This window comes from Rhinolophus sinicus, linkage group LG05 (assembly GCF_036562045.2).
Source record: "Rhinolophus sinicus isolate RSC01 linkage group LG05, ASM3656204v1, whole genome shotgun sequence".
Lineage (NCBI taxonomy): Eukaryota > Metazoa > Chordata > Mammalia > Chiroptera > Rhinolophidae > Rhinolophus > Rhinolophus sinicus.
This window is the reverse complement of record NC_133755.1, coordinates 1,587,314-1,598,200: the sequence shown is the minus strand read 5'-3', so window position 1 is coordinate 1,598,200 and position 10,887 is coordinate 1,587,314. Positions and strand designations below refer to the sequence as shown.

General features: G+C 45.4%; 1 protein-coding gene across 2 annotated transcripts in view; it reads left to right on the top strand.

Moving 5' to 3' along the window:
- Positions 1–401: 401 nt before the first annotated feature.
- EIPR1 (EARP complex and GARP complex interacting protein 1) overlaps positions 402–10,887 on the top strand; it is a 96,828-nt gene continuing 86,342 nt past the window's right edge. The window contains exons 1-2 of one of the 2 annotated variants that reach the window (XM_074331638.1): positions 402–760; positions 8,728–8,811. In XM_074331638.1, the coding sequence (XP_074187739.1) occupies positions 719–760; positions 8,728–8,811 (126 nt within the window). In that variant the 5' untranslated portion in view covers positions 402–718. The remainder of the gene's footprint in view (positions 761–8,727; positions 8,812–10,887) is intronic. The other variant, XM_074331640.1, reaches the window with a different exon arrangement.

Genomic DNA, 10,887 nt, shown 5'->3' with positions numbered 1-10,887 from the left:
TCCCGTGCGTTAAGGGTCCTGGGCAGAGCCTGAGTGACAGACCAGGCAGGCACACGGGCTCCCACACTGGCACCTGGGCCGAGTCTCTCCCTCTGCTCATTTCTCGGTGTCTATCCTATCACATCACCGCTTGTGCCCGCCCTCGTTACTGAATTTCGTGGCGGCTCATCTGTAACATGAAGTACGATAACTTTAGTTGTAAGGCTGGAGCGAACAACTTCAAGACAGTACATATAACGCTTTTGCCTTCGCGCTCGGCAACGCACCCCTGGTTACAGAGACGGGGTCCCAGCCCTTGGGGGCACTTCCGGGATGGCGGAAAGGGAGGGGCCCAGCAGGAGACGTCTGAGCGGCCAGGACCGCGAGCGGGTGTGGGCGGGAGGGCGCCGTCCGCGTCTCCCACGACCCCGCCGCAGCTCCCACGACCCCGCCGCAGCTCCCGCTCAGCCCCAGCTCCCCCCGCCAGGCCCGCCTCTCCGTGGGCGCGGAGCGGGTCCCAGCGGGCATACGCATGCGCACGCGCCGAAGGCCGCGCCATTGGCCGCCACGAGGAACGTGTTGATGACGTGTCAGGAAAACACCGGAAGTGCGCCCCACGGCCGCCGGGTGGGCCCGGAAGAGTCCGGGTGCGGCGCCGCGGGGCGGAGGGAATGAATGGGCGCTGAGTGGGGGCGCGCCGGCTCTGGGGCCCGTCCTGCGGCGTGGGAGCGGCCGCAGCATGGAGGACGACGCGCCGGTGATCTACGGGCTGGAGTTCCAGGTGAGTCGCAGGAAGGCGCCTCCGCGTCCGCGGTTTGCAGAGCGAGGCCGGCGCGGGGCCGCGGGGCCCCTGGGCAGCTGAGGGCGCCGCAGCTGCGGGCTGAAGGCCCTGCGTGACGTCAGAGGGTCACCCGGGACCAACGGGTCCGCCTAACCGCGCGACCCCCGGGCGTGGTAGCCGCCGCCGCCTCCGCTCCGTCCGTCCTGGGCATGACTGTGGCCTCGTTCTCACCGCTGACTCTGGTGTCCTGACCGGTGTACATTTGCCTCCAGCACTGGAGTTCCTGGAGGCGGGAACTCTTTTTTTTTTTAATTTAAATTGTTTAATTGCGACACACGGTCACATCGACGGAACAGTGGCAAAGAATACAAAAAGTGCCGCTGTGCTCTTCACCCAGCTTCCCCTGATGTTGACATCTTACTTGACCAGGGCACATCGATCAAAGCTTAAAAGTCAGCGCTGATGCAGCCCTATCACCTGACCACAGACTCTGGATTTCACCCGTTTTCTCAGTGATGTCTTATTGCTTTTGCATCTTGTGCTCGCCAGCGCCTAGTCACGTGACCGTCACAGAGTAGATGCTCAGCAAATGCTTCTGAAACGAATGGCCCCCACAGTGTAAGCAGCGAAGTGCGAATGCACAAGGCGGTTTAGAAGGACAGCGAGAAGGCCTGGTGGACAGAGTGAGGGATGAGGGGGTGGTTCGCATGATGTCAGGCCTCTTAGCGCCTGTACTGGTTTTCTTCTGTTGAAATAGATTTTGAGAACCTGTTATGCTTAAGGGACAGATACAGAGAAATAAAAGCACAATTCATTGCCTTATGAAGTACTTGATGCATAATTGTGGGCACTACATATATGTTAAAAATATAAATGAGCTCTGCTTTCAAGAAACTTCCAGCGAGGGATGCAGCGGTGTTTGTTACTAAAAGCCGGAATGCCACCATGGCTGCTGCTGATTTAATCGTGGCTGCAGCACTTACCAGATGTGTGACCTCGGGCCTCAGCTTCCTTACCAATACAACAGGAAAATGAATGTCTACCCACTGCGGCTGTTAAGAGAGTTAAATGAGTCAATACATTTAATTCAGGCATGTAGAACAGTGCTTGGCACATAGTATGCTTTCAATAAATGATGTTCTAATTATTATAATGAGATAGAATTCTTGCAGATGAAGTCCACCCGAGGCAGGTTCTAAGTGTCCGGTGAGCAATGAGCTGTGTTACAGGGTTTGACAGCTGGCTCTTGTCTCACAAGACTGGGGCCTTAACCACCAGTTATTGAGAAAGTAATTATGTGTGGGAAACTGCTTAGCACTCACTTAATTGCAGAGTGGTCATATTGGTACATGTTTTTTTCCTGTGGTCCAAGGACATTTACCAAGACAATGATAGACTTAGGATTCTAACCTAGGTAGGCTTGAACCCAATCCGGCTTCAGAACACCTCAACCACAAAGTTATGCTGCTTTCTCCTTAACAGGGTACCATGGAGAACAGGGTACCATGGAAGTACATACAGAGGGTGCACACAGGGAGATACAATGTTCCGTGACCTTGTGATACCTAAAGGGGGCATCTTCCGCCAATGCTACTTAATAACTTCTTAAGAAATCTTTCTCCTTAAGAAATCTCCTAAGTAACCCAGAGGTTTTGATCTTCAGTGTCCAGTCTTTGAGGTCACTAAAATGTTATTTCCTGGGTTTGACAAATTGATGGACTTGATCCTTGCTTTGGGCGTCAAATATTTTATCTGAATTTTTTTTTATCTTAAAAGAAGTAGCTGATTTTTGCACTTGTTTACTTTGGACAGCTCCATTGGCTGTTATTTTCTTGAATTTGAAGAACCATTACTGCAGAAACATAAAAAGCACTGAAAGTTATAACTGAGGTTTGGTTGTCAGTGATGTTCAAATCACTATGGAGAAACAGTTTACGTCAAAAGATGGGGATATGATTATTGACCATTGGCCGAGGGTAATGAGGATTGGAGGGTAAAGTGAGGCACTCCTATGGCAAATAAAAGGCAGAACAGAGACACACAAGGTGTGATCATCAGATATGGTAAATGTTTAAATAAAAAAATATGTATTACAGTAAAAGACACATTGCCCTTAATCCCCCTCAAAGTACTCCCCCTGGCTTTGAACACACATATCCCATTGTTCTTGCATTGTTCTGAAGCAGTTCTGGAAGTCTTCTTTCATGAGTGTCTTTAGTTGCATTGTCGTGGCTGCCTCGATGTCCTGAATTGATTCAAAATGTTTACTTTTCATGGTCATTTTGACTTTGGGGAAGAGCCAGAAGTCACACAGATCTGGTGTGAGGTCTGTGTGTCAGATCCAGTGAATAAGGTGGATGAGGACACACCATGATGGTTTTATTTGACAGAAATTGCTGTACCGGAAGCCATGTGTGACACGGAGTCTCAATGTGATAAAAAAATACGGTGAATGCTGCTGCCGAGTGCCATCCAGTGGAAAGGCAGGGATATTCAATACAGGCAGTGGCACGTCAAACCTTAGTAACAGTGTGTGACAAATTTCAACTTGTTCGTGCAGTTAGTTGGGTGTGAGCTATGGTTAAGAGAAGATGTGTTTTAAAGTGCGGTAAATCATGGATCATGAACAACGCATTAACGTGAAATGGGGCAAACGGTTTCATCCTCCATTATGACAACACTCCGTGTCACACGTCGCTTCTGATACACTGCAATTTCTGTCAAATAAAAGCATTACAGTGTGTCCTCATCCACCTTATTCACAGGGTCTGGCACCGTGTGACTTCTAGCTCTTCCCCAAAGTCAAAATGATTCAGAACATCGAGGCAGCCACGACAGTGCAACCAAAGACACTCATGAAAGAGGACTTCCAGAACTGCTTCAGGAAGTGGCAAGAACGATGGATAAGTGTGATTGAAGTGAGGGGGAGTATTTTGAAGGGGATTAATCTCAAAAAGAATTTAAGAAAATAATTTCATTTTAAATAATGTCAACATTGATAAAATACTTAGGAATAGTTTTAATCAAATTGCAAGACTTCAACAATGAAAATTACAAAAGAATTTAAAGAAAACCTACATACATAAATGTGAGGCCATCCCCTGGTGATGGAAATTGTCTGTAGGCAACAGAACAGATGCAGTGTACAGACTCAGTGTGAGTCCTGTGAAAATGCCCCAAGGTCTTTGTGGAAAAATGCACTAGCTGATCCTAATATTCACATAAAATTTCAAGGGATGCCAAAGAGCCTTAACAATCTTCAAAAACCAAATCAAGTTGGAGGCTCTCCCTTCCCAAACGTAATTCTTAGTACAAAGCCACAGTAAGGGAAACATGGTGACACTGGCACAGATATACATAGAGATCAATTGAATCGTATTGAGGGCCCAGAAATAAACCCGTCCAAGTCAGGTGATTTTTTTTTTTTAACATACATATTTAACTTATTTATCATTGTCATTTACAGCTTTATTTTATAAAACACAGAAAGACATTTTTTTTCTCTATTCTTTTTCTTTTTTTTTTAAGGAGGGTGCAACTCACAGTGGCCCATGTGGGGATTGAACCAGCAACCTTGGTGTTAAGAGCAGGATGCTCCAACCAACTGAGCTAACGGGCCACCCCCAGAGAGACCTTTTTAAGATTGATCTGTCAACAAAATTTAAACCCTAGAAATGTTGATAGTTTTTGAAGTGTAACTTAAATAAGTTACAATCCAATAAATCCAATAATTGGAGATTTTTTTCAGTATGGTTACTATACAAATGAAATTAATAGCAATATTTTGTTATCTATGTATTATCAGATGCTTTAGGACCTAAACAACGATTCTGAGTATTCAGACTTACTTTGTTGTGTTTCATATTTAAATACCTCCCTACCTGTATTCTGAGTCAAGCTACTTGACCAAAAGGTGTGATTTGGGACGACATTTAGCTTTATACCTAAAGTTTTTCTATCTACAGTCACCACCTTCAAGGAATTGACATTATAAGGCTGAAGTAATCTGCTGGGTCCCTTTTTTGAACACTGGGCAAAAAATTGTGGCAACACCCTGGAAAGTCAAACAGAGAGCCACCAAAAAATGGGACAATCATGTACGGTCCTGTAGAGTACGTTAAGTTTTCCCCATCTAAAAGTTAAGCAATAAAATACATGAACTGCAGTTGACTTGGTTTCGGGAGAAGCACATGTGAGGATTACATGATTGTTGTCCTCACGTATTCAGTCACTGCCAGGGAGTCTGTGGGCCACCAAGCTGTTTACTCTCTGCCTGCAAACGTCCTTGAGCTCTCAGCTGCAGCGGCTTCCAGGAGCTAGCAGTGCCCCAGCCAGTAATTCTCGCAGGTTCCCCAATACTGTGGGGGCTTAAAACACGAATTCTCTTGTTCTCAGCGATGTTGGTGATGGATCTGCCGGCAGTTTCTGAGTGCGGGCCGGGATCTTGTTTCGTGAGGCCGAAGAATGGAAATACGGACCAGGGAGAGGCAACAAGTTTTAAAAAGAGGATAGTTTATTAGAGGCAGGAGAAGAGGTTGCAGCTCCCGAGCGGGAGGGGGTCCGGAATGGGGGGGTGCCCCCCTGGAGAGCGTTTTGATACTGTGTTTTTATTATTATTTGTTTGTGTTCTGGAGTTAGAAACCGCAGACATGTTTTTGGTTCTAGCTTACTCACTTGCTTCTTTTCTCGTTTTTCATTTTTTTCTTCCTCAAAAAATATGTGGCTCAGGATAGATGTGTGTGTGTGTACATATGTACACACACGTATGATATATGTGTGTATATGTGATTTATACATAGTCTATGTAATTTATGTATGTAATTTGTATACACACATACACAGATGCTTATACACATAGGTTTATATACCATGCTTCCCCGAAAATAAGACCTAGCCAGACAATCAGCTCTAATGTGTCTCTAATAAGACCAGGTCTTATTTTACTATAATATATGACCAGGTCTTATATAAGAGCGGGTTTATATTAATTTTTGCTCCAAAAGATGCATTAGAGCTGATTGTCTAGGTAGGTCTTATTTTCGGGGAAACACGGTATATAATTTCTCCCCGAGCAGGACCTGTGTTTCTGTTCTGTTTTGAGAACTTAAGTGCAGATCTCTCTGGCTTGGTTCACTTTAAGAACTTTCCACGTCTCTGCAGCCTGTCTTTCTTGGGTGTGGGGGATGAGAAATAGGAGTGTAGCTAGCACAGAAGGAAGAAATTGAGCCTTTTATTTCTCTCTTTTCTTTTCTTTTTATAAATAAAACAGTCTGTTAAAACTCGGAGGAATTAATCTGCTCTGTCGAGACAGTGCCTTGGGGGTCTTTAGCCTTCTGGGGTGCCATCCTAGTGATTTGGGGGCAGTTCTTGGTAAAGAGGTCATTTCTGGAGGGCGATCACTCATTGTAGGAGGTGGGACTGACCTCGTTCTGTCTCCGCTGCTGGACGCAGAGGCCCGTCTCTGCCTGCGCACCTTCTAGTGGAGCCTTAAACTTGTCTGGAATGTGGCTCGTGACAGGGAGAGTCTCTGATGAAGAACTGCAACCGGGGTACAGTCTGCTACCTGTTATCCAGGCTGGGCATTCACTTGCTCAGTCGGGTAGCAACGAATCCGATTTGGACTTTCCCGGGGACGCTATTCCCAGTCAGTGCAGTGGTGGTGCTGTGCCTCCTGCAGCCCAGCAGGGCTGTCCACCCCCTCTCCACGGTGCAGCCCCCTGTTGTCTTCACTCTCAGCACCTCCACTTGCCTCTTACTGGCTCCGTTCACTAAATGGTGATGGCAGACTAGAAAGACAGCCATGGCCTTTCCTTTGGAAAACTGGGGATGGCACATGAGTTATAATAAAGTGACCCATGATCTAACTTCAACCAGATATATAAATGACTTGCTTGTGTTATTTATTATTGCCCTGCTTCACCATCGCAGAGAGAACCAGACTTAAGGCTGGGAGTCTGGGTTGTTCTTCTGCTCTAGAAGCTGTGTGACCATGGCTGAGTCACTTACTCTCTCTGGTCCTCAGTGTCTTATCTTCAGAGTGGGAATGATATTATCTAGCCTATCTTCCTGTCTGCTTCATTGAATTATGAGGATGAACCAAGATAAAATACATGGAAACTTTTTGTGACCTATTATACTGTAACATTTTGATCTTATTATATGAGGGTCATTGGAATACCTCAAAACCACCATCATGACTAGATTTAGAAAGGTCATTTTATCATTCACTTAAGCAAAGAAGCAGAATTATATACATGGATGTAGATCTGTCACCAAAATGGCCAGAGTTAAATTATTTTTGTAATTTTACCCAATAATGTAGCAGAAAGATCTTGAGTTAAACTTTTATGAGATTTCACTGTAATTTTTAAAGAGGCAATGTAGATTTTTTTATAGAAATGATTTTCCTCTTTAAACAAAGAGCTGTCTTCTTGTGTGAGATAGAACAAGATAGTTTCAGATTTGTAGTGCTTTTCTAAAACTGGCAGCTTTACTCTGAAACACGCTCTATTTAAACCTTTTTTCTTGCGTGTTTACCGTTAGCCCTCTACAGGTACACAGTTCTTGGCTCTGTAAGTTGCTTTAGAATGAAGCAAATTGAGTGCTGGTTCATTGTCGTCACTCAGGGGGCTTTTGCAGCCCTGATTGGCCCTTTCTTTTCAGTCTAATGGTCACTAACACAATTTACTTCCTTTTGATTCTTTTCTATTTTCGAGTAGTGGCATTTCATCCTGTCTCAGTCTAACACTGAACAGTCAGGATGTTGTTTTTCAGGAATGGTGTGGACCCTTCCTCGTGGGTTGTTTTTCTCTGAGCCAGGGGTGTTCAGATTGGCTAGGGTTCAGAGGGTCTGTGAATTTGCTGACATACACAGAATTCTGTGTCTGTGTGTGTATGTTTTTGGCAGAAGATCTATAGATTCATAAAGAATTCATCAGCTTTGCAAAGAGGTCTAAGACTCCAGAAATTGCCCAGCCAAGTTTGGCCCAGGAGGGTATAGGCATACTGACAGTGGGAACCTTAAAAGTACTTCAAGTTGATGAGTTAGCTGAAATAGGATTTTTCCCCTCTGAGTGTGTAATAATGTGAATACTGCGTTAGACATATATTTCCTTGCTTTTACTGACATGTATTTTGGTAGTTGATGTTTCTGTGTCACTGACTCTTTTGAGGAATTGTGGCAACAGAGGGGAAACAGTTGTATTTTCTGAGAGTGGAGCCTGAATTTATCTCCAAACCTTTTGGTGGCAGACACCCAGGAGGTCTTGTCTGCCCCTGTGTGGAAACCAAGTCAGACCTAGACAGACTAAGTGGTCGGAACAACTGTTAAACTGTTTCCCTTACCCTGTTCTGAAAAGAATGAGTCAAGGACTTGAGAGGAATATGGGGAGTTGGATGTGAAGGAGGAGGAAACAGGATGTCAGGCCTGTGTCTAGCTTGTGTGGTGGAGAGGGTGTGGAGCGAGGGCCCATTCAGTGCAGGGTAAGAGGCATGTTCGGTTCCTGACGGTCGGACCAAATCCGTACCCACTTAGTGGTTTCAGAGAACAGCACTTGTCGCTGGATGTGCTGTCGTTCCGTTGTCAGTTTCCCAGGTGCTGCCTGCAGGCGACTTGGCTTAAACTCCTGCTCTGCTGTTGCAGGATGCCACTTTCTGCTGTATTGTTGGAGAATAATTTGTTCAACCAACGTGTTACTGTCGAAAATTACGGTCTTATTAAACACAATTTATGTCTTTATTGCTTAATTTTTATGCCCACTTACAATTGTTGCCATGTACACATTCGAAGTGGGATTGTTGTGTCACAAAGTGTACAGAAGTGGAAGGCTTTTCATACATGTTTCTAAATCGCCTGCAGACACTTGGTACTACTCGGTAATCCATCAGCGGGAGGGTGGTAACAGCCGTGATAGTCGCTGTCTGAAATCTAACCACGAATGTGTGTGCGCTTTCCTTTCCCCTTGCAGGCACGTGCCCTCACCCCTCAGACTGCAGAAACAGATGCCATCCGGTTTTTGGTGGGGACGCAGTCTCTTAAATACGATAATCAGGTAACTATTTCCAACAAATCATACATGTTAATTACTAAGCCTATTCTCAGTTTTACAGCCATTCTGATGTGATTTTTCATGCAATGCTTGAGAAAATTACTGCTACACAAAAGAAAACTTTGCTTGGGATTTCAATATCCAGCTATAGGTACTGGTTGAGTTCAGTCATTTAAGCTTATTCTGGGTGGCCGTACTGCCGTCATCCTGTGTTTCGGTTCTGTGGTCACACAGGATTCACTGTAAGTGATAGGAAGGCAATGTGGGTGTGTGGTCAGCATTGCCTCTTCTACCCTGGCCAGCAGCCAGCTGTTTCATTGGTTGTGGCTCTGTCTCGACCTGAGCCCGGGTGAGGCCATGATCCCAGCTCCACATGGAGATCCAGCGGTCACCCCCAGCCGACCCAGGGAGACGTGAAGCAGGTGGCACGTTTGCTGTTCTGGCCACTGTACAAGAAAGAATATCGGATACTCATGAGAGCAGGGTTCAGTTCCCGGCTTGACACGAATGCGTGACCTTGAGCCGCCCTTGCTGGACTTGGTTTTCTCACTGCCAAGACAGACAGGGAGCTGTGCGCTTTCCTGCCTCACAGATGCAGTGATGTGTGAAGACATGCACTGGTCCTGATCCTGGGACAATGCACAGAGGCCACTCTGCCCAGTGACCATTTGTCACACAGGAAATGGCACTAAAATAGCTGTCAAAGAGTATTCCGTGCTGGATAGGGCTGGATAGGGCATGGTGAAACTGTCATGTTGATGAGGGGTTTGTATTGGCAGAGTCATTTGGGCAATGAATTTGGTGATACATATCTAGAGCTTTATAAATAAATGTTCATAGCACTTAACCTGGAATTCCTATACCCAAAACATAGAAAAAGCTTTGTATATGAAGAATACTATTGTAACGGTACACATCATTGCGAAGCAATTAGGAGCAATCAAAATGGGCACATGGTAGGTTGGATAATGTGGACTTGCCGGTTAGAAGGGCAGATTCATAGGGTTCAGCCTGGGTGAACCTGGTTGCTCTCCGAGGGCAGTAATCGTTCTTTAGAATGTGAAGCATCGCAACGGAAGGATTGTTAGACGATCAGGGAAGTGTTAACATTGCACGTATAACATGATCACTATTGTGTGAAATAAGGAAAGTACAAAATGAATCTCTACATCTCTACATAGAATAAAGGGTAGAGGAAATAGGTCAGAATCTGAGCCATTGTTACCCACAGTGATGCAAATACTTGTGATGAAAATTGTTTTCTTTCCAATTTTCTGTTTTCTGAATGTGCGCGTGTGCTTTTCTTTTTCCTGGAAAGTGTTAAATGGGAACAATTTAGTTATAAAAGTAGATCCCAATGGCCGTCACAGGGAAAACAATCCCGGTGAGGACACTGCAGTCTGGGGTGCTGCTGGAAGGGGACAGAGAGGAGGCCTGGTGACAGGCACGACAGGCACCGCAGCCCCCGCTGGCAGCTCCGCTGTCCCCGCCAGGCCCGGCTCCGGCTGGGGGAGGGGCGGCCAGGCCGAGGGGTTGAGTCTGCCCCCAGCCCTCTAGGCGCCTTTTTCTCATCTACTGGCTTTTAATTCTAACCAACTCTGAGGTGGGATCGTGGACCTTGTGTGGAGCATCAGGTTTTACACTTTCTGAGAATAAGGACGACATTATTATTTTTATTGTTAATATTTAATGAGAGATACTTATAAAACTTTTCTTAAAAAATATTAGAAGTTAACAGAAACCCGTGAATAAGAGCAAAACAAGGCAATGTAAGGCATTAATAAGTTACGTGAACAAGTTACACTGTACCTGGTGTTATCAGCCAGAATTGTACGCCATTTGGTTATAACAAAGATCAGCCTCAAATGATATGAAGTGCTTTTCATCTTCCTTCAATCCTTTTTGCAGCGAGAGTGTCCGATTAATTATTTTAAAGGGGCTTTTCACTTTTTCTCCCCCTTCCTATTTCTACACTCCACCTGCAGTGGTCTTTGTGAATTCAAATGAGAGGTGAGTGTTTGTGACATTGTGGTGTGTCCTTTACTGTTTAAGGCGTGTGACATTGTTGGGACTTCATTC